Raw genomic sequence first — 26,978 nt, 5'->3', positions numbered from 1 at the left:
CTTCTTAACTTCCACCTATCGCTACTCGACCGTAACTTTCTAACTTGCCTTTTCAACCACTCCTTTTAAGTCTAATAATCTATCTCACCCCCATGTCATGACCTGTGGACTCTAGGCCTACCCCACCATTTCCTTTTCATCAACCTCAACTCTCTTGCTTCCTTGTCTGTCAATCGCCCTCAGGACTTCCTTCTTCTCAGCTCTGTTACGAAGCGCTGGGGGGGATTCAAGCAAATCAGGTTGGACGCAGTCCTCGTCCCACATGGGGCTCACAGTCCCAATCCCCATTTTACAGATGAGGTAAATGAGACACAGAGAAGTGAAGTGACTTGCCCAAGGTCACACAGCAGACAAGTGGCGGAGCCGGGATTAGAACCACCACCTTCTGACTCCTACTTCTGACTTCCCACTTCTCTGACTCCCTTCTGCCATCCCTGGACTTGATCCCTTGATCCTGGGGGAAGCAGCGTGGCTCAGTGGAAAGAGCCCGGGCTTCGGAGTCAGAGGTCATGCGTTCGACTCCCGGTTCTGCCACTCGTCAGCTGGGTGACCGTGGGCAAGTCACTTCACTTCTCTGTGCCTCAGTTACCTCATCTGGAAAATGGGGATTAACTGTGAGCCTCACATGGGACAACCTGATTACCCTGTATCTACCCCAGCCCTTAGAACAGTGCTGTGCACATAGTGAGCGCTTAACAAATACCAACATTATTATTATTTGTTAAGCACTTACTATGTGCCAAGCACTATTCTGAGCGCTGAGGCAGGTACAAGGCAATCAGGGCTGTGGTGAGCCCACAACAAGCTGCCTTATTAGGGGCTGTTAGAGAAGCAGCATGGCTTAGTGGAAAGAGCCTGGGCTTGGAAGTCAGAGGTCACGGGTTCTAATCCCCGCTCTGCCACTCGTCAGCTTTGTGATTTTGGGCCAGTCACTTCACTTCTCTGGGTCTCAGTTCCCTCATCTGTAAAATGGGGATTGAGACTGTGAGCCCCACATGGGACAACCTGATTCCCTTGTGTCCACCCCGGGTGTTTAGAACAGTGCTCGGCACATAGTAAGCGCTTAACTGATACCAGCATTATCATTATTATTATCCCGCAAACAACAAGAAGGAAGAGATTTGCGAAGGCACTGATGGGCTCTATCTGAGACAGGTAATTGCTGGCCTGTGGCGGGGGTGAAGGGGGGAGCATGGAGGGAGGAGTGGCCTTCCCTCGAGAAGCAGCGTGGTTCAGTGGAAAGAGCCCGGGCTTGGGAGTCAGAGGTCACGGGTTCTAATTCTGTCTCCCCCACTTGTCAGCTGTGTGACTGTGGGCAAGTCACTTCACTTCTCTGTGCCTCAGTTCCCTCCTCTGTAAAATGGGGATTAAGACCGTGAGCCCCACGTGGGACAACCTGATTACCTAGTATCTACACAGCGCTTAGAACTTGGCACATAGTGAGCGTTTAACAAATAGCGAAATTATTATTATTATTCTCTCCCCGTTCTACCCAGTAACGGGCCCGCATCAATCAATGTCTGCCATATAAGCCACAGCTGCCACGCGTAAGGCTGATAAAAGGCGGTTGTTTCGGAGGGCATGGGGGCACCTGGAGGTGGATATACAAGGGGGGCATGTTGCGAAGCACCACAGAGGCAGGCTGAAATGCAGAGAGGAGCAAACATTAGTGCAGCAGAAGAGCAGCGCTCGGAGGCAGCAAAGGACAGTGGCCCTTGGAAGCAGAAAGAAGAAGCATTGGCAGAAGAGGATCCTTTGACTGCAGATTGGTATTGGGCCCTTGGTGGAGTGAGTATATGTATGTGTCACTCCCTTGCACACTGGTAAAACTAAGCAAAAAAAACTTTCCTCATCAACCTTGGTGATCAGAAGTGTGGTTACTCTGAGTCCTGGCATGGTACAAACCAGGGGCTCACAACAAGGTCGCCCCACATAGAGCTCCCAGTCTTAATCCCCATTTTACAGATGAGGTGACTGAGGCATAGAGAAGTGAAGTGACCTGCCCAAAGTCCCACAGCTGACACCTCTCACCCTGAACTTCCCCTCCCAAGGAGCTCCTCTGCTCCCGTGGCTTCAAGCCTGTCAAGCCTGTGCCGATTAGAGAAGCAGTGCGGGTTAGTGGAAAGAACCTGGGCTTGGGAGTCAGAGGATGTGAGTTCTAATTCTGGCTCTGCCACTTGTCTGCTGTGTGACCTTAGGCAAGTCACTTAATTTCTCTGTACCTCAGTTCCCTCATCTGTAAAATGGAGATTAAAAGTGTGAGCCCCACGTGGGACATCCTGATTACCCTATATCTACCCCAGAGCTTAGAATAGCGCTCGGCACATAGTAAGTGCTTAACAAATACGCAGCTTAGTGGAAAGAGCCCAGGCTTGGGAGTCAGAGGTCAGGGGTTCGAGTCCCGGCTCTGCCACTTGTCAGCTGTGTGACTGTGGGCAAGTCACTTCTCGGTGCCTCAGTTCCCCCAACTGTAAAATGGGAATGAAGACTGTGAGCCTCACGTGGGACAACCTGATTACCTTGTATCTATCCCAGTGCTTAGAACAGTGTTCTGCACATAGTAAATACCAATGTTGTTATTATTAGGATGATTTCCAAATCTATCTCTTCCCTAACCTACAATCCTACATTTAATCTTGCCTCCAGGACATGTCCACTTCGATGTGGTTCCACCTGCCCTCCCCATATCTCCTTCTGGACACTCCCACCTCAAAATCTTCACTGGTGCCATTTTTTTAATGACATTTGTGAAGTGCATGATATGTGTCAAGCACTGTTCTAAACACTAGGGTAGAAACATTCCCTGTCCCATGTGGAGCTTGCTGTTGAGTAAGAAGGACTCGCTAGAACTCACCTCCCTGGACAAATTCACCAGACCATAGCCCTCCCTATCCTCAAAGCTATCTTCATCTATGTGCCAAGCACTGTTCTAAGTGCTGGGCACTGTTCAGCTAATTAACTTGCCCCAAATCTGCACAGAGTCCTTATCTGCACTAGGCAAGATAATTGCTCATTACTCATAAAATATTTAACACAAATCCCAAACCAACGGAAGGAAGCCTGGAACAGAGTCGTCATCCTTCAGCATTGACTAGATAACAGTAATAATAATTATGGTACTTGGTAGGCACTTACTGTGTGCCAAGCACTGTTCTAAATGCTGGGTTAAATACAAGTTATTCAGGTTGGACACAGTCCCAAAAGGAGCTCACATTCTTCCCATTTTATAGATGAGGTAAATGAGGCACAGAGAAGTTAAATGACTTACCCAAGGTCACACAGCAGACCAGTGGCAGATCTGGGATTAGAACCCAGATCCTTCTGACTCCCAGGCCCGTACTAAGTGCTGGGGGTAGATATGGGATAATGAGATCCCACATGGGGCTCACAGTCTAGATAGGACAGGGTAGGATTTAATCCCCATTTTACTGATAAGGAAACCAAAGTGCAGAGAAATTAAGTAACTTGCCCAAGATCACAGAGCAGACAAGTGCTGGAGTCAGCATTAGAACCCAGGTCCTATGATGTGTTTTGTTTTGTGTCTTTGTTTTATGTTTTTTGTTTTGCTTTGCTGTCTCCCCCGTTAGACTGTGAGCCTGTTATTGGGCAGGGATTGTCTCTATCTGTTGCCAAATAATAATAATAATAATAATGTTGGTATTTGTTAAGAGCTTACTATGTGCAGAGCACTGTTCTAAGCGCTGGGGTAGACACAGGGGAATCAGGTTGTCCCACGTGGGGCTCACAGTCTTCATCCCCATTTTATTCAATAGTATTTATTGAGCGCTTACTATGTGCAGAGCACTGTACTAAGCGCTTGGAATGAACAAGGTGGCAACAGATAGAGACAGTCCCTGCCCTTTGACGGGTTTACAGTCTAATGGGGGGAGACAGACAAGAACAATGGCAATAAATGGAGTCGAGGGGAAGAACATCTCATAAAAACAATGGCAACTAAATTTTACAGATGAGGGAACTGAGGCACAGAGAAGTGAAGTGACTTGCCCACAGTCACACAGCTGACAAGCGGCAGAGCGGGGATTCGAACCCATGACCTCTGACTCCAAAGCCCGTGCTCTTTCCACGGAGCCACGAAATTGTCCATTCCAAGCGCTTGGTACAGTGCTCTGCACATAGTAAGTGCTCAATAAATACTATTGAATGAATGACTCCCAGGCCCATGCTCTTTCCACTAGGCCATGCCGCGTCTCTAAAATTCCTATTAATACACAAAGGAATATTTCATGGCACTCATTTTTTTATCCTGATAGTTCATCCTAGCCTATTTACTTAATCAGTCGTATTTATTGAGCACTTACCGTGTGCCCAGCGCATACTAAATGCTTGGGAGAGTACAATATAACAATGAGCTTACAGTCTAGAGGGGGAGACGGTCATTAACATAAATAAATGAATAGATATGTGCATAAGTGCTGTAGGACTGAGGGAGGGGTGGATAAAAGAAACAAATCAGGAGGACATCAAGGGAGTGAGAGAAAAGGAAATGAGGGCTTAGTTAGGGAAGGCCTCTTGGAGGAGGTGGAAGCTTCCATGGCTTCTTCCCTCTAAACTGTAAGCTCGTTGTGGCTAGGGAATACGTCTGTTTATTGTTCTTTCATTCAATCGTATTTATTGAGCGCTTAGCACAGTGCTTTGCACACAGTAAGCACTTGGGAGAGGACAAGAGAACATCAGTCGCATGCCCTGCCCACAACGAGCTCACAGTCCAGAGTAGGGGAGACAGCAATAAAAATAAAATGACAGTGATGTACATAAGTGCTTTGGGCTGATACGGGGGAGGAGTAAAGAGCAATATTGTTGATTGTACCCTCCCAAACTCTCCGACCGATGCTCTGATGATTGAATGAGTGGACAGGAGAAAGAAGTGCCGTGATTTAATAATAATGTTGGTATTTGTTAAGCGCTTACTATGTGTCGAGCACTGTTCTAAGGGCTGGGGTAGACAAAGGGGAATCAGGATGTCCCACGTGGGGCTCACAGTCTTCATCCCCATTTTACAGATGAGGTCACTGAGGCCCAGAGAAGTGAAGTGACTTGCCCACAGTCACACAGCTGACAGGTGGCCGAGCTGGGATTCGAACTCATGACCTCTGTCTCCAAAGCCCAGGCTCTTTCCACTGAATTCATTCTCCCTTCATTCTCCCGTCCCCTCGAGGACTGCTTGCGTTTGCAGAGTATTAAAATCATGTTTTTAATTCCCCCAACGACCTTGTGAGACAAATCAGCATTACAGCATTATTGCTCTCCTGATTTTTTAATGGCATTTCTTATAGAGAAGCAGCGGGGCTCAGTGGATAGAGTGCGGGCTTGGGAGTCAGAGATCATGGGTTCAAATTCTGGCTCTACCACTTGTAAGCTGTGTGGCTGTGGGCAAGTCACTTAACTTCTCTGTGCCTCAGTTCCCTCATCTGTAAAATAGTCAGAGGTCATGAGTTCGAATCCCAGCTCTGCCACTTGTCAGCTGTGTGACTGTGGGCAAGTCACTTAACTTCTCTGTGCCTCAGTTACCTCATCTGTAAAATGGGGATTAAGACCGTGAGCCCCACGTGGGACATCCTGATTCCCCTGTGTCTACCCCAGCGCTTAGAACAGTGCTCGGCATATAGTAAGCGCTTAACAAATACCAACATTATTATTATTATAGGGATTAAAAAAATAAATAAAATATATGGTATCTGTTAAGCTCTCACTATGTGCAAAACACTGTTCTAAACCCTGGGGGATACAAGGTGATCAGGTTGTCTCACGCGGGGCTCACGGTTTGAATCCCCATTTTACAGATGAGGTAGCCGCGGCACAGAGAAGTTAAGTCAATTGCCCAAAGTCACACAGCTGGCAAGCATCAGAGCCGGTATTAGAACCCACAACCTCTGACTCCCAAGCCCACGTTCTTTCCACTGAGCCCAGCTGCTTCTCTAGCACGGATTAAGACTGCAGGGGACAACCTGATTACCCCCTATCTACCCCAGTGCTCTGCACATAGTAAGTGCTTAACAAATGCCAACATTATTCTTTTTATTATTATTATGAAGCACTTACTGTACTAAACGTTGGGGTGGATACAGGCTTATCAGGTTACCTCATCTGTAAAATGGGGATTGAGACTGTGAACCCCACATGGGACAGGGATTGTGTCACAACGAGCTCACAGTCTAGAGGGGGAGACAGACACCAACATATATAAATAAATTACCGCTACGTACATTAGTACTGTGGGGCTGATGGGGGGAAGAATAAAGGGAGTAAGTCAGGGCAACGCAGAAGGGAGTGGGAGAAGAGGAAAGGGGGTGCTTAGTAATAATAATAATGATATCTGTTAAGCGCTTACTACGTAGTAAGCAAGTGCTGGGGTAGATACAAAGTAATTAGGTTGTCCCATGAGGGACTCACAATCTTAATCCCCATTTTACAGATGAGGCACAGAGAATAATAATAATAATAATAATAATGTTGCTATTGAGTGCTTACTATGTGCAGAGCACTGTTCTAAGCGCTGGGTAGATACAAGGTAATCAGGTTGTCCCACATGAGGCTCACAGTCTTAATCTCCATTTTACAGATGAGGGAACCGAGGCACCGAGAAGTTAAGTGACTTGCCCACAGTCACACAGCTGACAGGTGGCAGAACTGGCATTCGAACCCATGACCTCTGGCTCCCAAGCCTGGGCTCTTTCCACTGAGCCACGCTGCTTCTGATTTGCCCCAAGTCACTCAGCTGACAAGTGGCAGAGGGGGGGATTAGAACCCATGACCTCTGACTCCCAAGCCATGCTCTTTCCACCAAGCTATGCTGCTTCTCTTAGGAAACAACTCTTGGGGATGTGGTTTCAATAAGGCTTTGAAGAGGGGAGGAATAATTGAGTAACTTGAGAAGTACTGAGGACACGTGTAAATAAAAAGCAGTTCTAGGGGAGGCCGTTGTCTTGCTACTGCTTAGCAAGAAGGGCCCATCATCCCGGGTTCCCCTTTCCTGGGGTTCTTCCCGGGGGTCTGACCGGCTCCTGCCTTTAGTGGCTAGAGCACGGGCCTGGGCGCCAGAAGGTCACGGATTCTAATCCCGGCTTCGCCACTTGCTGCTGCCTGACCTTGGGTAAGTTGCTTCCCTTCTCTGGGCCTCAGTTACCTCTTCCGTAAAATGGGGATTGAGACTGTGAGCCCTAGGTGGGACAGACACTGTGTCCAACTTGATTTGTTCGTATCCTCCGCAGCGCTTAGTCCAGTGCCTGGCACATAGTAAGTGTTTAACAGATACCATAATTCTTGCTAATTATGATTTGCTCAGGCCTGGTACTCCCCCATCTTCCCGCGCAGAAGTGCATCTATTTTCCCTTAGCCATCTGTGAGCTCGTTGTGCCGAGAGAAGGGAAGCATTTCAGCGCAGAGCGCACTCCTTGGAAGCTACCAGGAAGCTGATTTTAGTGCAGCCCGGTCCGACTTCTGCTGGAGTGGAAATAAAAATAATGATGGTATTTCTTAAGCGCTTACTATGTGCCAACCACTGTTCTAAGTGCTGGGGTAGATACAAGGTAATCAAGGCGGACATTGTCCCTGTCCTATATAGGGCTCATACTCTTAATCCCCATTTTACATTCATTCATTCATTCAATAGTATTTATTGAGTGCTTACTATAATAATAATGTGGGTATTAAGCGCTTACTATGTGCAGAGCACTGTTCTAAGCGCTGGGGTAGATACAAGGTCATCAGGTTGTCCCACGTGAGGCTCACAGTCTTAATCCCCATTTTACAGATGAGGTAACTGAGGCACAGAGAAGTGGAGTGACTTGCCCACAGTCACACAGCTGACGAGTTGCAGAGCCGGGATTTGAACCCCTGACCTCTGACTCCCAAGCCCGGGCTCTTTCCACTGAGCCACGCTGCTTCTCTGTACTATGTGCAGAGCACTGTACTAAGCGCTTGGAATGTGCAAATCAGCAACAGATAGTCCCTGCCCATTGACGGGTTTACAGTCTAATCGCGGGAGACGGACAGACAAAAACAACAGCAATAGATGGAATCAAGGGGATGAACATCTCATTAAAACAAAAGCAATAAATAGAATCAAGGTGATGTACATCTCATTGATAAAATAAATAGGGTAATAAAAATATATAGAGTGGAGCGGACGGACACAGTGCCGAGGGGAGAGGAAGGGAGAGGGGGAAGAGCAGAGGGAAAGGGGGGAAAAGAGGGCTTAGCTGAGGGGAGGGGAAGGGGGAGGTAAAAGAGGAGTAGTGGGAGCAGAGGGAAAAGGGGAAGCTCAGTCTGGGAGTTTACAGATGAGGTAACTGAGGGCCAGAGGAAGTGACTTGCCCAAGGTCACACAACAGACAGCAGAGCTGCCCTGGGGAGGGGTGCGGAAGAGACCAAGTGTCCCTCTCTCTCTCCCTGGGCTGTGGGGGGGTGCTGGGGGGGGGGAGAAGAGGGATAATAATAATCATGATGATGATAATAATTATGATTATGACACTTGTTGAGCACTTAGGCAGAGAAGCAGCGTGGCTTAGCGGCAAGAGCACGGGCTTGGGAGTCAGAGGCCCTGAGTTCGAATCCCAGCTCTGTCACTTGTCAGCTGTGTGACCGTGGGCAAGTCACGTCACTTCTCTGTGCCTCAGTTCCCTCATCTGTAAAATGGGGATTAACTGTGAGCCTCACGTGGGACAACCTGATTAACCTGTATCTACCCCAGCGCTTAGAACAGTGCTCAGCACATAGTAAGCGCTTAACAAATACCAAAATCATGATTAGATTGTAAGCCCGTCAGACGGCAGGGACTGTCTTGATCTGTTGCCGACTTGTTCATTCCAAGCGCTCTGCACATAGTCAGCGCTCAATAAATACTATTGAATGAAACACTGTTCTAAGAACTGGGGTAGATATGAGTAAATCAGGTTGGACACAGTCCCTGTCCCACATGGGGCTCACACTCATCTCCCCATTTTCCAGAAGAGGCAACTAAGGCCCAGAGAAGTGAAGCAGCATGGTCTAGTGGCAAGAGCATGGGTTTGTGAATCAGAGGACATGGGTTCTAATCCTGACTCCTCCACTCATCTGCTGTGTGACCTTGGGCAAATTACTGAATTTCTCTGTGCCTGAGTTACCTCATCTGTAAAATGGGGATTGAGAATGTGAGACCCACTTGGGACAGGGATTGTATCCAACTCAATTTGCTTGTATCTACCCCAGTGCTTAGTACAGTGCCTGACACATAGTGCGTAACAAATTCCATAATTATTCTCATTCTCCGTGCCTCCGTTACCTCATCTGTAAAATGGGAATTAAGTCTGCGCGCCTCAGATGGGACAAACTGATTACTTTGTAACTACCCCAGTGGTTAGGAGGATGCTTGACACATAGTAAGGGCTCAACGGATACCATTATTATTAATATTATTATTAAGTGAAGTGACTAGCCCGAGGTCACACAGCAGATGTTTAGTGGAGGGGGATTAGAACCCAGGTCCTTCTGACGTCCAGGCCAGCGTTCTACCCACAAAGCCGCCGACGCATGGCACCGTCGGCGGGGCGGGTGGCTGAGAATGGGGAGGCGAAGAGGAGGGCAAGGGGCTAAAGGGCTGGCAACTTTCTGGTGCGGCCTCTTCCGCGTCGGGCTGGGTGGGAAGAGTGGCGTCTGGCCTAATGTGAGCCGCAGCCACTGTGTCTTTTGGAGTAAACTGTGGCCTTCCAAGGACACTTCTCCTCGCTTCGGATCAGTGGCCCCGAACTCGATCGGAGCCTGATAAACCCAGGGGAGTGGGGGAAGGAGAGGAAGGACATATCTATAATTCTACTTATTTAGACTGATGCTATTGATGCCTGTCTGCTTGTTTTGTCATCTGTTTCCCCGCTTCTACGCCGTGAGCCCGTTGTTGGGTAGGGATTGTCTCTATTTGTTGCCAGATTGTACTTTCCAAGCGCTTAGCGTACAGTGCCCTGCACACAGTAAGCGCGCAGTAAATACAACTGAATGAATGAATGAAAGGAAGAAGAGGAGGAGGAAGAGGACAAGGAGGAGGAAGAAAAGACGAGGAGGAGGAGAGGAAAAGGTGAAAGGGAAGGGGGAGGAGGAAAATGAGGTGGTGGAGGAAGCCACTTAACATGCTAGTTCTTGAGCGAGATAAATTGGGATCTCTGCCTCGGCTTGGATAAAAGCAGTTTGGCCTATTGGCAAAAGCATGGACTTCGCAATTGGAGGTCGTCAATTTCTCCAGTTGTCTGCTTTGTGAACTTGGGCGAATCACTTCACTTCTCAATTTCCTCATCTGTAAAATGGGGATTGAGACTGTGAGCTCCATGTGAGACAGGAACTGTGTCCAACCTCATTACCTTGTCTCTACCCCGGCGTTTAGAACAGTGCCTGGCACAGAGTAAGCACTTACATGCCTTCATGGAAAGAGCACGGTCTTGGGATTCAGAGGACATGGGTTCTAATCCCCACTCTGCCACTTGTCTGCTGTGTGACCTTGGGCAAGCCACTTAACTTCTCCGTGCCTCGGTTACCTCATCTGGAAAATGGGGATTAAAACTGTGAACCCCACATGGGACAACCCGATTACCTTGTATCTACACCAGCGTTTTAGAACAGTGCTTGGCACATAGCAAGTGCTTAACAAATACCATAATAATAAAAATGCAATTATTATTCTTAGGTGGTACACCAGATTTCAGCTAGCAGTATTGCCCGGCTGCAGGAAGTCTGCCCCGTTCTTTTGCAGCTTCTGATTCTGGGTGCATTTGGCATAATCTTGTGTAGGAACGGCTATGAAGGTCAGTTAGTATCCAAAGGGGTGCAAAACCAGGTCAGAGAGCGAGGATTGGGCTTTTTTTTTTTTCCCCTAGGGATGAAATGGGGGTTGTCGCCTTTTACAGAAACCGGGCCTTGCCCCGAAATTCCTAATGAAGTGATAACTGGTGACTGTCTCCTGTAGCCTTTGTTATCACTGTCCACACTTTTAAAACCTCATCATTTGTCGTTAACAAATGATTTCTAGGGAGGCCCTCTCCTCAGTTCTCACCACTGTTAGCATGAGCTTTTTCACCATCTACCCACCTGATGCTTGGATCTTTGAGTATTTAATAAAGATCTCTACCCTTCTGAATTGCATTTTCCATTTTGCTTCGCCCACGGCATCAGAGGAGACCTCCTCCGGAGCTAAAACCCGGGCAGAAGATATGGAAAAAACGGCAGAATACAGGCAAGCAAAACACAGTCTTCTGGAAACTTAGGATCTTCTAGACTGTAAAATCGCTATGGGCTGGGAACGTGTCTACCAACTCTGTTGTAGTGTATTCTTCCAAGTGCTTAGCAATAATAATAATGTTGGTGTTTGTTAAGCACTTACTATGTGCAGAGCACTGTTCTAAGCGATGGGTCATCGGGTTGTCCCACATGAGGCTCACAGTCGTAATCCCCATTTTACAGATGAGGTAACTGTGGCCCAGAGAAGTTAAGTGACTTGCCCACAGTCCCAGAGCTGCCAAGTGATAGAGCGGGGATTCGAACCCATGACCTCTGACTCCCAAGCCCGTACTCTTTCCACTGAGCCATGCAGCTTCTCTAATTAGTACAGTGAGCTGCAAACAGTAAGTGCTCAATAAATACGATTAATCGATTCAACAGTTGTGATTATACAGGCCCTAAAAGTTCGCTCGTTTATTTGGTTTTCCTAGACAGCAAATATCATGGTTGCACCTGGCATTCAGACCTGTGGTCTTTTGGAGGGAGAAATGGAGGTGGCGTGGCGATGCATTAAACCCGACAGCTCTGAGGCATGTTCCGGCATGATCTCAAATCCCTCGAACTTGGAGGGTCGCCGCAGTTTAGGACCCTATTAACAGTTCATTCAGTTCTCTGTGATTCAAGGAACTCAGCCAAATTTGACGACCAAATCGTCCAGCGGCCTAGCCTGGGGCAATGTCTCAGAGGGTTCGGTTTTCCGCCCGCTCCACGACTCCCTTTTTCGGTGAAAGGGAAATTCCTTAACATTCTGCCCTTATTCCTTAACATTCTGCTAATAAACCATCCCGGTTTTAGGGGCACTGTCCGCAAAACGAGGGCAATCAGCGCCGATCGCCGGCATTGCGCATTTGGAGAGGCCTTGTTAATGATTTCCAGGTGTGATTGTATTCTCCGAGAAGGCCAATGCGCCTTTATCCAACCTCAGCAGACAATAGTACTTTTTGAGCGCTCAGTGTGTGCAGAACACTGTACTAAGCCCTTGGAGTTCATTGATTCTAGACTGTAAACCCGGTGTGGGCAGGGATTGTCTCTGCTGCTGAACTGTATTTTCCAAGCGCTTAGTACAGTGCTCTGCACACAGTAAGCACTCCCCCCTTCTAGACTGTGAGCCCATTGTGGGCAGGGATTGTCTCTCTTTGTGGCTGAATTGTGCTCTCCAAGCGCTTAGTAGCATTCTGCACTCAGTAAGCTCTCAATTATGGTTCGGTGAATGAATATAATAAAATTGAAGATGGTATTTAAGGGCTTACTATGTGCCAAGGACTGTTCTAAGCTCTGGGGCAGATAGAAGATAATCAGGTTGGCCCACATGGGGCTCACAGTCTTCGTCCCCCATTTTACAGATGCGGTAACTGAGGCCCAGAGAAGTGAAGTGGTTTGCCCGAAGTCACACAGCAGGCAAGTGGAAGATGCCCTGTCCTCAGAGAGTTTCCCAAGGCTAAGGGGAAGACATCCTCCAGAGCTCTTACTGACACATATATGCAAAGCGCTACGATGGGGAAAATCAACGCAAAAATGGTTCTATGGAGAATATGGTGGGCTTTTGAAAGAAAGTGATAGAATTAGGCCGGGCTGCTGGATTGGAAACCTATGTGGAGGTGTGAAAAGGTCCAAGGGAGGCGTGGCTCCGGGAAAAGGGGAGGAGACTTCGGGTTGAGAGGGTTAAATAGAAGGAAAAGCCACCAAGGAGACACTTTATTGAGTTCGCCAGTGCTGGGAATTTGCCAATTGTCGCCTTGTGCCAGGATGAAGGTCACCATGCTAGGTAAATACGCTCCTCCTTTTTACTCCGCTGCTTCTTGTCTTTCAGTCCGGGAAAGATTCCTTTCTTGGCCTGAGGCACGTTTAGTTTGGATTTTGAGAAGCATAGTGGTTTAGTGGAAAGAGCGCGGGCTTGGGAGTCAGGCTTCTAATTCCACTCCCCCACTTGTCAGCTGTGTGACTTTGGGCAAGTCACCTTACTTCTCTGGGCCTCAGTTTCCTCATCTGTACAATGGGGGTTGACTGTGAGCCCCACGTGGGGGCATCCTGAGAACCTTGTATCCACCCCAGCGCTTAGAACAGTGCTTGGCCCATAGAAAGCGCTCAACAAGTACCATTATTATTATTTATCTGCTGTTATGTGTCAGCCTTTGGGTGGGAGAGGTTTGCAGGGTTTGAACTCCTCTAGACTGGAAACTCGCAGTGGGCGGGGAATGTCTGTTTATTGCTATATTGTACTTGCCCAAGAGCTTAGTACAGTGCTGTGCACACAGTAAGCGCTCAGTAAATACGATCGACTGAGGATTTTCCAAAACAATTTGGATTTGATGCTCTCTCAGCCTGCCTTGGTCTGATTTAGATAAAACCTTGACTTATGGTGACTCGTCTGAACATGTGGTTTCGAAAACCTACATCGTAAACTGGTTGTGGGCAGGGAAGGTATCTGTCAACCCAAGCGCTTAGTACAGAACTGTGCCCATAGTAAGCGCTTCAATAAGTACAAAAAAAACTGCTAAAAAGCCAGCTTTAAATTGTCATGGTTGGGTCTGAATGCTTTTCATTTTTTAAAAAAATCGGGGATAATTCAATCTAAAGATTTTGGAGAGGGGAATCTTGTTACATAAATGTTTTCATCCATTTTTGTTTTGTTTTTCAACAAGCTTGTGAGGTTTTTTTTGGCTCTTATCCTCCTACCCTGGGCGTTCCTTGACCTCTTTTCTCGTTTCACTATCCACTTTCTCGGGCAGCTTATCTGCTCATCAGCTTCAACTACCACCTCGATGTGGATGATTCCCAAATCTCTCTAGCCCCGACCCTTGATCTGATGTGCAATCCTCATTTCCTCTTGCTTCCCGCACATCTCCACTTCGATGCCCTGCCGGGACCTCAAACTCAACAATGTAGAGAAGCAGGATGGTGTAGTAGATAGACCACAGGCCTGGGAGTCAGAAGGTCATGGGTTCTCATCTCCGATCTGCTGTGTGACCTTGGGCAAGTCACTTCCTTCTCTGTCCCTCAGTTACCTCATCTGAAAAATGGGGGGGTGAGACCGTGAGCCTTATGTGGGACAGGGACTGTGTCCAACCCGATTTGCTTGTGTCCACTCCAGCGCTTAGTACAGTGCATGGCACATAGTAAGCGCTTAACAAATACGACAATTATTACTATTATTAAAACTGAATTCCATCGCTCCCCCTACATCTTCTCCTCTTCCTTCTCCTATCTTCATCTCAGTAGACGACACAAACATGCTCTCCATGCCAGATGCCTGTCTACTTGTTTTGTTGTCTGTCTCCCCCTTCTAGACTGAGTCTATTGTTTGTTAGGGATTGTCTCTATCTGTTGCCAAATTGTATTTTCCAAGCGCTTAGTATAGTGTTCTGTACACAGTAAGCGCTTAATAAATACGATTGAATGAATGAATGCTACTTTGGTGTCCATTCTTCACAATCATTCAAATCTCATATTTTCCCTCTGAGCGTTTCAACGCTCATATTCCTTCTGTGGCCAAAATCCGTCCATTCAATCTCCACAGCGACTCCCTAAACCCCCACCTTCTCTGAGAAGCTTTCCCTGATTTATTTTCCCAGCACCCTAAATCGTATACTTCCAGCCAACTTCAGAATTTGAGAATTTATGCCCTCTTTAGCAGTCTTAGTTACAAAGATTTTTTTAATTTTTCTCTCCCCTGTTAGAATAGAAGCTCTTTGGGTCAGGGAATCTGTCTTGAAGGTATTGCGTGCTCCCCAGCACCTAGTAATAACAATAATAATAATGATGATGGTATTTGTTAAGCACTTACTATGTGCAAAGCACTGTTCTAAGCGCTGGGGTAGATACCAGGTAATCAGGTTGGATGCAGTCCCTGTTCCATATGGGGCTCACAGTCTTAATCTCCATTTTACAGATGAGGAAATTGAGGCACAGAGAAGTGAATTGATTTGCCTGAGGTCACACAGCAGACAAGTGGCAGAGCTGGGATTAGAGCCCACATCCTCTGACTCCCAAGCCCGTGCTCTTGCCACTAGGCCATGTTGCTTCTTATTTTCAATCATAGTTGAGTGCTTACTGTGTGCAGAGCATTGTACTAAGCACTCATTATGGGCAGGGAATGTGTCTGTCTGTTCTTGCATTGTACTTTCCCAAGTGCTTAGCCTAATATTCTGCACACAGGAAGCAATGAATAAATGCGATGGAATAAATGAATGAAGAGATACATTGCCTACCCACAATGAGTTTGCAGTCTAGTACAGTGTACTGCACAGAGAAGCATCGTGGCTCAGTGGAAAGAGTCCGGGCTTGGGCGTCAGAGATCATGGGTTTGAACCCCGGCTCTGCCACTTGTCAGCTGTGTGACTGTGGGCAAGTCACTTCACATCTCTGGGCCTCAGTTCCCTCATCTGTAAAATGGGGATTAACTGTGAGCCTCACGGGACAACCTGATTACCCTCTATCTACCCCAGCGCTTAGAACAGTGCTCGGCACATAGCGCTTAACAGATACCAACATTATTATTACAAGTGGGCATTGAAAAAATGCTACTACACCCAATCAATCACTGGTATTTATTGAGCACTTAATGTGCAGAGCTCTGTATTAATAATCACTTGGGAAATTGCAAGATGGTAAACAGATTCATTCAATATTATTTATTGAGCGCTTACTATGTGCCGAGCACTGTACTAAGCGCTGGGAATGTACAAATCGGTAACAGATAGAGACAGTCCCTGCCCTTTGACGGGTTTACAGTCTAATCGGGGGAGACAGACAAGAACAGTGGCGATAAATAGAATCGAGGGGAAGAGCATCTCATTAAAACAAATAGGAAATAAAGAGAATCAGGGTGATGTACATCTCATTAACCAAATAAATAGGGTAACGAAGATACATACAGTTGAGCGGACGAGTACGGTGCTGAGGGGATGGGACGGGAGAAGGGGAGGAGAAGAGGGAAAGAGGGGAGAAGAGGGTTTAGCTGCGGAGATGTGCCTGCCCACGGGGGAGGCAGACATTAAATTAAATACTACGGCTATTAACTCCCACTTACTACTACAACTACTACTATTACTAAATAAATACTCCCTCATCTCCCTCTTCCTCCAACTCCTCGTCTTCCTCCTCCTCTTATTCCTATTGCTTCTAGCTGTGGTTGGTAGGAGGGGATGGCATTTTCTCAGGAGTTTAGCAAAGAAGCTAGGTTAGCTACTTATTAAAGTCAGAAGTAGAGATCAGATTCTTTGCACCCCTTGGCCTTTTTTCTGCCTTCACCTAATTCCATTCCTCCAGATTACTCTGGCCTCTACTTCAGATATTTCCTGCCAGAGCGGAATATAAATTGTGTATAAGGGGATCCCGTGGTTACGTTTCACTTCTCAGTGCTTCAGTTCCCTCATCTGTAAAATGGGGATTAAGATTGTGAGCCTCACGTGAGACAACCTGATTACGCTGTATCTACCCCAGCGCTTAGAACAGTGCTCTGCACATAATAAACGCTTAACAAATACCAACAGTTATTTATTTTATTTTTTCATTAACCCGATTGACTTTTTTCCCCCATTTTTTCCTCCTAGATTGCCCTGTCTCCATCTCTCCCACTATAGCTAGAGAAGGCGCAAGGAGGAAACGCACCACGTTCAACAAAACTCAACTGGAAATTCTTGTAAAGTCGTTTAACAAGGATCCGTACCCTGGCATTGGAGTCAGAGAACATCTAGCTTCCCTAATTCAGATTCCAGAGTCTAGGATTCAGGTATGTAGACTTCTCATCCATTTTTTTAATTGCGCTTTATAACTGAGATTCGGATGCTCTGGAAAAAATATATCCATGTGATTTTTTTCTTTGTTCACTTTTCTGTTTCCAGTCATACTGAGTCTTTTTAAAAAAAAATAAACTTTCCTCATTTTCCCCTCATGACATAAATATTACACTTAAATATTCATTCATTCAATAGTATTTATTGAGTGCTTACTATGTGCAGAGCACTGTACTAAGCGCTTGGAATGTACAAATCGGTAACAGATGGAGACAGTCGGCTTCCAATTCCATATTTCTCAGTCATATTTATTGAGCACTTACTGTGTGCAGAGCACTTGGGAGAATAGAAGCAGTGTGGTTTAGTGGAAAGAGCACGGGCTTGGGAGTCAGAGGACGTGGGTTCTAATCCCTCCTCTGCCACTTGTCTGCCGAGTGACCTTGGGCAAGCAATAGTAATAATAATGGTATTTGTTAAGCGCCCACTATGTGCTGAGCAAGTCCCTTCTCTGTGCCTCAGTTCCCTCACCTATAAAATGGGCACTAAAAGTGTGAGCCCCAGGTCGAATCTATTAATTGTCTTTTCAACCCAGAACCGAAACGTGAAGAAAGATAAGACAGGTTGCTACCTGAGAATTTACTGCAAAGATAGTTGTTAGCACCTCTGCCTCCTACCTTAAGTAGGCAATATGGTTCTATACAAAAAGGCTATTCAATTGCTAACAGCTAAGGAAGGTTCTCTTAGTTTACCCGCAAGTTCAAAAGGAGGTGGGTTGGGCGGGGGAACCAGCTGAACTTTAACATTCAAATATTCAATTTTAAGTTCTTAGACTTTAGAGCCCCATGTGGGACTGGGACTGTGTCCGACCTGATTAGCTCGTGTCTACCTTAAAAGCAATACTAGTAATCACAGTAATGTTAGAGCTATTCTAAACATCCAATTGATTTTCATGAATCTGTTCAGGAATAGAACTTTTTTTTGGCTTACACCGACACATTCAACTACATGCATTCCAATTTTCCAGATGTATTCCCAAAAAGCTGGGATTAGAGGGAAGTGTAAGATTTAAAAATAGATGTCATATATAGTAAACTGATGTCTCTCCCTACTCCAGTCCGTACTTCATTCTGCTGCCCGGATCATCTTTCTACAAAAGCGTTCTGGACACGTCACCCTGCTCCTCAGCAGATTCCAGTGGTTGTCCATCTACCTCCGTATCAAACAAACTCCTCTCCATTGGCTTTAAAGCTCTCCATCACCTTGCCCCCTCCTACCTCACCTTGCTTCTCTCCTTCTACAGCCCGCTCCCACACTGTCACTAGGCTCTTATAGTGGGAACCTTCTCACCGTGCCTCAGTCTCGCCTGTCTCGCCACTGACCCCTAGCCTATGTCCTGCCTCCTCTAATCTGACGATGACTCTCCCCCGCTTCAAAGCCTTATTGAAGGCACCTCTCCTCCAAGAGGCCTTCCCAAACTAAACCTCACTTTTCCTCATCTACCGCTCCCTTCTGCGGCAGCCTGACTTGCTCCCTTTGCTCTTCTCCCCTTCCAGCCCCAAAGCACTTACGTACATAGCTGTAATTTTATTTGTATTGATGTCTGTCTCCCCCACTCCAGTCTGTGAGCTCATTGTTGGGCAGAGGATGTCACTGTTTACTGTTGTATTGTACTTTCCCAAGCTCTTAGTACAGTGCTCTGACCCAGTAAGCACTCAATAAATACAAATGAATGAATGAACCCTAAAAATTAAGGCTCAGAACATCATTTTCATAGGGATTTAAAAACACTCACCCATTAAATGACATGAGCAAATCTACTGCTCATTTTCTGTGTACACCAGGACAATATTAGAGCAGACTTTCAAAAATATGAAGCTAGAGAATATGATTTTTTGAAAGGGAATATACAAGTTACATGCCGTTTTTTGAACATGCCGAGCTGGGTTCACCCTAGCCAAAGACAAGGAGATTTAAGAAGCAGTGGTTGCCAACATGGACAGAGTCGTTAGTGGGGCTGGGTCCAGGATGTAAGTGGGGCTGGAGTGAGAGTGGAAGGAAAAAGCACCCTCCAAAGAGGACTTTCCAAGCCATAACCATAAATGCACAACCCAAAGTAAAGTGCCCGAAGTAACCTGTGGCTGCATATAAGAGGTTGAAAGTCCAGAATTTTCCTAACTAAAATCAGTGGGCAAAGAGATCCCAATCTGTCACATTTCTTCACTCTGCATTGAAAATATTACCTGTCTAATTACTGTTAAAAAAAAAAATAAAAGGGGTGGAAATGCCCCTACAAAAACAACTCGGCATTTTTTTTACCCTCGTTCTTTTATACTGGCTTGTTCTTAAGTCAGTATTTTAGTAAGGCTCGATTTACGGTTGATCGAAATTCCAAAATGGAAACCTGTGGGTAAAGCAGAAGCGAAGCAGAAATGGCTTCCCAGGAGCAAATTCTCCTAATCTATATCAGAAAAGTTACTTCGACTCGACCCCCGTTTTAATCGCGGTCTTGCCTTTCCAGGTTTGGTTTCAGAACCGAAGAGCCAGGCAACTGGGCCAAAAGAAAAAACTGGAAGTGTTAGCCGCCACAAAGCAAGCCCACGTCCAGAGGCAGCCTCAGTTGATTGCGGACGGGCAAGGCCCGCAGGCCGCCGCTCCCGCCTTCTCCTCTGACGCGGGCATCTTTCTGCAGTATGCTGCTCAGCCCCTTTCGGGCGATGTGCGGCTCGGGCCCAGGCCGGGCACCTCCCCAGCCAGCCTAGGTGGCTCAGGGACCGACGGTACGGAAATAGAAACTCCAGGCCATTCCCATTTCCTGACTCCGGAAGCTTTCCAGTTCTATCTGGGCGCTGGCACCACCACCACCTGCGGCGACAGCGGGAGCCCAACGCCCGAGCCTCAGCTTTCCCCGGCAGCCACGCAACTGCGTCCCTGCTACCAGAGGCCACCGTACGGAAACCAGCCCGCCATTCCCGCCCTGTATCCCGGCAGGGCGGATCTGCAGGAGGATGGGCAGCGGCGATGCCAGCTCTCCCAACAGTTCCAACGGCGGCCTGAGCCTCCCCAGCTGGAGAGATTCCCGCGGCCGCCTCAGCAGCCCCCGCATCCACAGCCGGAACTGCCCCGGCCTCCTCAGTATCAGCCCCAGTCTCATCAAGCCCGCCATCCTCACCCGCCGCCACTGCCGCAGCCATTCCAGCCCCAGTGGCCGCAACTCCCGCACCTGCAGGCCCAACCCTTGCAGTCACTCTTTACCCAAGACCAGGAAGCTTCCCCGGCCTGTCAGAATACTGATTCTCCAGATATGAAAAATCTGCAGCTTCATTTTCTGGACGGTTTGTTTGAAGGTGAAGATCCTCAGTTTTTAGGAATAAGCCAAGAGGTGCTGAGTCTAGGCTTCGAGCTTGAGAGTAGTAATAATGAAGTTGTGTAATGCTCAGTATGAGGAAGGCTCAGTTGGGCCCCTCTGCCCACTGAGACATCTGCACTGATCCCAGAATCTTTTGGGGCCTCTGTGTCACCGAGTAGGGGAACTGGCTTGGAATGGAGTTGATTTTTCAGTTGAAAGAATAGAGCGCACCTAGTTATAGTCACTAGGGCGCCGACTAACTCAAAATCTTTTTTCAAGTAGGACCAGATCCATGGGGCTGTAAAAAGGACATTAGATTGACGGCTGAACTGAATCGCTAATTTGGTGAGGGGATGGGTGAATGTAAATCAGTATCAGGGTGTATATTAGATCCTTTTGCTGATGAAGGAAGCTAGAAATCTTTAAGACATTGATTTTGCGTAAGGCTTGGAGTTCTCTACCTCTTCAGTTATCAAAATTGGGAATAATATTACTTGAGACTCCCCCAACTCACAGGTTTGTGTGAGAAATGTATTGAAAAGCACTTTCACCTATTACCAATGACCGGTGCATTGAAAGTACCAAGTATTATTATTACAATTTAAATTATTTTTTTTTTTAGAAAAGAAATAGATATTTTTTAAATTGGGGGATTCTTTTGAAGTACTGATATGAATTTTCTACCTCCCCCCACCTTTCTCTTCTGTTTTATATCTGTCTTCTCCCATTAGATTGTGAGCCCAATGGGCAGGGCCAAGATCACACTCTTGCCACTCAGTGTGGTTTTTAACAAAAACGTTTGTTTTTTTTTATTATCTACATTTTGTCAATAAACTGAAATGTTTTCATTTTGTCTCCAGTGCTTTTCCTGGTATCAGTTCTCAGACAGGGGTATGAGCGCAAACACACTTCCAGGAATCAATCAAAATTAGGTCAGACACAGTCCCTGCCTCACAAAGCAGTAATAGTAATTGTATTGGCAGTAACACTATTGAGTGCCTACTTGAAAAGTCCAGAATAACAAAATCAGATTTGAGTGATTACTGTGTGCAGAGCACTGTAGTAAGCACTTGGGAAATTACAGTATAAAAGTGTTGGTAGACACGGTCCCTGCCCACAGTGAACTTAGAGTCTAGAGGGGGAGATAGACAATGTAAAATAAATCACGGATATGTACATAAATCCTGTGAGGCTGAGGTTAGGGTGAATAAAGGGTGAAGATCTGAGTGAAAAAGACGTGGAAGGGAGCGGAAGCAGAATTGAAGGGCTTAGTCAGGGCAGGCCTCTTGGAGGAGATATGCCTTCAGTAAGTGACATGTCCCTGCTCACGAGAAGCTTATGTTCTAATGGGGGAGACAAACCTAAACTAGAGAGGTAAAAAATAAGTGAACTTAAGTAGGGTGCAAATAAGTTCCTAAGTGATAGAGCTGGCTGAAAGAAAATTATGGCTCAGGGTTCTGATAAATTGGGAAAGGCTTGTTGGAGGAAAAGAGATTTCAGGAGAGATTTGAATTGATGTGTTTCTACGAGGAGGAGTGTTCCTTCTCATGAGGAGGAGGATTCCAAAGCAGGGGAATGACTAGTGTAAGGGGATGGAGATGGGAAACTTGAGAATAATGTACACTAGGAGCTTGGTTGGGCAAGAGCAAAGAGAGCAAGTTAGGGAATAAGGGAAGATGAAAGTGGATTGATAAGGTGGTGCCTGATGGTGGAGAGTCTCGAAACGGACTGTGAGGTTTCTGTTGCTATGCGAAGATGCACAGGGAACCAGGAGAGGGCTTTGAAGGGAGTAGAGAGATATGAATCGATTGATTCAGAAAGATGATCCGTGCAGCATAGATTGAAGCAGGGAGAGCCTTTAGGCGAGGACACCAGTGAGAAGGCTACTGCAATAGTCAAGTCAAGGCTAGAGCTCTTACCTGGGTGGTGGAACTTGGGTGGAGAGGAAAGAGAGAATCCAGAGGACCGTGTGCGTAAAAAACGGGGCTCACAATCTACCACCGTGCTTGACGGTAAACTCCCTCTAGACCATAAGCTCGTCGGTGTCTGTTTATTCTTATATTGTACCCTCCCAAGCACTTAGTACAGTGCTTTGTATACAGTAAGCGCTCAATAAATAAGATTGAATTGAAAGGAGGGGGAGAGAGAATGGGATGTAAGCTTCTTGTGGGCAGAGATTGCATGTATAGACTGTGGTGCTCTCCCAAGTGCTTAGGGTAGTGCTCTGCACACCGAAAGCACTCAGTGACTATCACTGTCAGATTGACTGATGAATGGGATGGACTGGGCATTGTGGTAATAAGTAGTATAGTCAATATAGAGGATTTTAAAAGTGAACCACACCCAAAGTCACAAAATATTTTCATCTTAAAAATGTTGAGATTTATTCATCTTTTGGCTGGAATAGGGTTTGAAAGATTTTTCTCACTATGGGAGAGTGTTCCCACTACTTTCCAGCTCCGGTCAAGGAATAGAGAAAATCCTAGGATTTTTAAGATGCTGAGAATAGGAAAGTGAATGTTATTACTTCATAACTTCTGAGGGCTCAATTTTCTTCTCCAACAATTCATTTAAAAGGGACAGGTAGAGTTTAGACCTGCTGGTCCATATGTTGTTTGGGATGCTGTGCTAATTCATCTAGAATTAGGTGAATTCCCATCTGAAAAGGGAAGAATAGACTGTATTGATCTATACATTAGAATTGTATTGATGTCTGTTCATTTGTATTGATGTCTGTCTCCCCGCCCTCTAGACTGTGAGCTCGCTGTGGGTGGGGATTACCACTTTTTATTGTTATATTGTACTTTCCCAAGTGCTTAATACAGTGCTCTGCACACAGTAAGCACTAATAAATACGATTAATGAATGAAAGAGGGAAGGGAATGACTAGGAGAGACAAATAGGAAGAATCAATCAGGCAGCAAACTGGACCAGTCAGGACACCGACCAGCAGGAGAATGTGGTCAAAAATCTATTATTTCTTTGGTGCACGGAGTACTGGTTGCCACACCAAATCAAGAGATCAGTCCATAATAAGGTTGGTATTTGTTAAGCGCTTAATATGTGCAGAGCACTGTTCTAAGCGCTGGGGTACAGCGTGGCTCAGTGGAAAGAGCACGGGCTTGGGAGTCATAGGTCATGAGTTTGAATCCCTGCTCTGCCACTTGTCAGCTGTGTGACTGTGGGCAAGTCACTTGACTTCTCTGTGCCTCAGTTCCCTCATCTGTAAAATGGGGATTAAGACTGTGAGCCCCACGTGGGACAACCTGATTCCCCTGTGTCTACCCCAGCGCTTAGAACAGTGCTCTGCACATAGTAAGCGCTTAACAAATACCAACATTACATTACAGGGTAATCAGGGTGTCCCCCGTGGGGCTCACAGTTAATCCCCATTTTACAGATGAGGTAACTGAGGCACAGAGAAGTGAAGTGATTTGCCCACAGTCACCCAGCTGACAAGTGGCAGAGCTGGGATTCGAACCCATGACCTCGGACTCCCAAGTCTGAGCTCTTTCCACTGAGCCACGCTGCTTCATATTTACTGAACACTTACTGGGTGCAGATAATATAACCAAATCGGTTTACAAGTTCCCTTCCCAGAGGGAGCTTACCGTCTAGGGGGGACTGTAAGGAGAGGAATAATAAAACAGAATGAATCGACGGATTTAGAACTCAGGATCATGGTGCCTTTGTAGGTCTTAGGTTCATAAAGACTATGTGGCTTAGTGAGGCCCTGAGAAATTCTTTGGTTTCTGAGGTTTCGTCTGCTTGGCTCAGTGGAAAGAGCAAGGGGTAGGGAGTCAGAGGTCATGGGTTCTAATCCGGGCTCAGCCTCTTGTCAGCTGTGTGACTTTGGGCAAGTCACTTAACTTCTCTGTGCCTCAGTGCCCTCATCTGTAAAATGGGCATGAAGACTGTGAACCCCACGTGGGACAACCTGATCCCCTTGTATCCCCCCCCCCGGGTGCTTAGAACAGTGCTTTGCACATAGTAAGCACTTAAGCGCCATCATTATTATTAAATGAGACTAGCCATGTTTACCTTAGGAACTGTGGCAATAACTGATCAATCAGTCAGTCGACCACTGGTATTTATTGAGCTCTTACTGTTTACAGGACACTAGAGTAAGGGCTTGGGAGAGTACAGTCCAACGGGGTTGGTAGATATGTTTCCTGCCCACAAAGAGCTTACAGACTAAGATAAAAGTGATCAGTCCATCAACCAATGGTATTTACTGAGCTCTTACTGCGTGCAGAGCGCTGTACTAAGCACTTGGGAGAGTGCAATACAACAGAAATAGCAGACATGTTCCCTGCCCACAGTGAGCTTACAGTATCGAGCATAAAAGTGAATAGGAACAAACGGTGTAAATATATGGACTATCCAAATCAGAAAGGAAAGGTAAGGTGTCCCAAAATTTCTTAGCACAGGCAAACTGTCCCTCATTCTCATGAGGTCTAATGTTGATTCTATTTATCGCCATTGTTCTTGTCTGTCCGTCTCCCCCGATCAGACTGTAAGCCCGTCAAAGGGCAGGGACTGTCTCTATCTGTTACCGATTTGTCCATTCCAAGCGCTTAGTACAGTGCTCTGCACATAGTAAGCGCTCAATAAATGCTATTGAATGAATGAATGAATGAATGAATAATGTCAGAGAGATGATGCATTTGATCTGTGGGCACAAATAGTCGGGAGAACATACCATATGAAGATGCAGATTCAATTTTGTCAAAGCCTGACTCTTCTTATAAACTACTAACTGTGCCCAAAGACCTGCTTGGAAAGTGGAAAAGGATACATTCCAGAGTCCTTTGCTCCTAGACTGAAATACTTGTCGAAGCTTGAAGCGTGAACAGACCAATGGATCCCCCCCGCTCCCCCCAATTGTCCTGCAGAAACTCAAGGGTTAAAGCTAGCCATTCTGGAATAGTTGGTAGCCTCATCCATCCAGATAAGATTTTCCTTTGCATTCTTTCAAGGAATCTTGTCTTGAGATATTTGGCCCCTCCTTTGGGTGCTTTGGGTCACCCAAATTGTTGGCCTGGTGTCTGAGCAGGAAGCAGCTTTATTGTCATTCATTTCCATAACATAAGCCCCCCCCCCCCCCATCCCATCCCTTGGGGTCCTCTGCAAACAACTAAGGGGGGGGCGGGAGGAAAGATAGGGAAGACCAGAAGGGGAAAAAACCCTTCAAGGAATTTACACTACATTTTCTGCTGTGGATAATCTCATCACTCCGTCTCCTTGTTCCACTGGTTCTTGACATGCCAGCTTTCTGGCTCTGAATTTTCCTTTGCTAGGTAAACATTCTGTAACACGCTGACTCTCCTTCCCCACCTTCCTTCTTCCACCTTCTCCCCTCTCTAGGGTAGAATCTTAGGGCCGGAAAATATCATTCTCTTCTTCAATCTCGTTCATTCCATCGTATTTATTGAGCATTTAACGGTGTCTCCTTTCGCTGAGAGAATAGTGCTTGAGCACTTAGTACAGCGCTTTGCACATAGTAAGTGCTCAGTAGATACCATTAATCAATTGACTGTACCTAGGCTACTGAATCACTCTGGGAGAGACCTGTCATTCATGCCTCTTTTAAAATCTTTCCAGAGAAGAACTCTCTCTTTAATCTCTTTCTCAAGCTCAACTTTTAAAGCAGTCAAGCAAAACACCCTTTGTGTCTTCGCTAATGTGTGTCCCAGGTTGGACTATCTGAGCCTTGTTGGCAGGGGCTCTCTCTGATTGCAAGCTCTGCTTATACTGGGTTCAGTAAATGATAACTGTAAATAAAATGAACAATACACCGAATTTGAAGCTGTTTTCCGTAGCGCAGTGGAAGAGAAGGGAAGAGAGAGGAGAGTGGAAAGAAGAGGTGATCTAGGGGGAGAGGAAAGGCAACTTGGATTTTCAAACTGGGGCTACTGTTATTCATTTCTTGAAATGATAATGATAATTCATTTATAATGGTAGTGTCTTCTTTCTAAGATTCCCCAACATTTGTCTGTGATTAGGCTGATTACTGTCCAAGAGGATGTTAGAAAAGGGGGAAAAAAAAGATTGATATTGAACCTCATCTAATAAGAGAAGTAATGTGAGCAAAATCATCGCTATAAGAAAATGAGTTTGGGGTCCCCTCTCACTCAGCTTCTCAGATTGATTTAACCCGTTGGTTTGGAGGTTTGAAGGTGTTTGTCCCCCTTTGGTTGTGTAGACACGAAGGCCAAGCAAGTGACTTCAGCGTTGTACAAATGGGAGTTAATGGAATACTCAGACTTAGTGAATCTCTCTCTCTTTCCCTCTCTCTCTCTCTCTTCCTGGTCCCCCCCCCCCCCCCCCAGCTCCAGGGGTAAGTGCTCTAATGCATCTTGGAAATATTTCACAATCTGAACTACAACTGTCTGACTTCTGGGAAATCTCCCTTTATCTATGCGCTTTTGTGACGACTGCTTTCCATGACTTTGGCTTGTGGCCCCTCCCTGTTCTCCCTTGGAGTTTTCCCACCCAGGCACCCAGTTCTCATTGGCTTGGACCAGTTTAGTAGGAGGAGGGGATGAAGTGGGATGTGGAGGAGGATAGACTCTGGGATAAACTCCAACTGGGGCCTGGGAGTCTGTGGGTTCTGCTAGTTTTTAAGCTTTAAACTG

The 26,978-nt window shown here is 46.4% G+C and overlaps 1 protein-coding gene across 1 annotated transcript; it reads left to right on the top strand.

Annotated features, from left to right (window-relative positions):
• Positions 1-1,594: 1,594 nt before the first annotated feature.
• On the top strand, positions 1,595-21,199 carry LOC114810218 (homeobox protein OTX1-like). The gene is made up of 3 exons (XM_029061057.2): positions 1,595-1,798; positions 16,812-16,990; positions 19,513-21,199. Exons 1-3 carry the CDS (start codon positions 1,648-1,650, stop codon positions 20,422-20,424), a joined length of 1,242 nt encoding a protein of 413 aa, XP_028916890.1. The 5' UTR covers positions 1,595-1,647; the 3' UTR covers positions 20,425-21,199.
• The last annotated feature ends 5,779 nt before the right edge of the window (positions 21,200-26,978 follow it).

Source organism: Ornithorhynchus anatinus, chromosome 3 (genome assembly GCF_004115215.2).
Source record: "Ornithorhynchus anatinus isolate Pmale09 chromosome 3, mOrnAna1.pri.v4, whole genome shotgun sequence".
Taxonomy (NCBI): Eukaryota; Metazoa; Chordata; class Mammalia; order Monotremata; family Ornithorhynchidae; genus Ornithorhynchus; species Ornithorhynchus anatinus.
Note: the sequence above shows the minus strand (reverse complement) of the source record. Positions and strands in the feature narration are given on the sequence as shown.

What these genes read in the sequence shown, in the direction of transcription:
- LOC114810218 (XM_029061057.2), top strand. Translation starts at nt 1,648, where the DNA reads ATGCAGAGAGGAGCAAACATTAGTGCAGCAGAAGAGCAGCGCTCGGAG. An exon ending in CCTTGGTGGAGTGAGTATAT is followed by an intron (nt 1,799 to 16,811) that starts GTATGTGTCACT and finishes TTTTCCTCCTAG; the next exon opens with ATTGCCCTGTCTCCATCTCT. An exon ending in TTCCAGAGTCTAGGATTCAG is followed by an intron (nt 16,991 to 19,512) that starts GTATGTAGACTT and finishes TTGCCTTTCCAG; the next exon opens with GTTTGGTTTCAGAACCGAAG.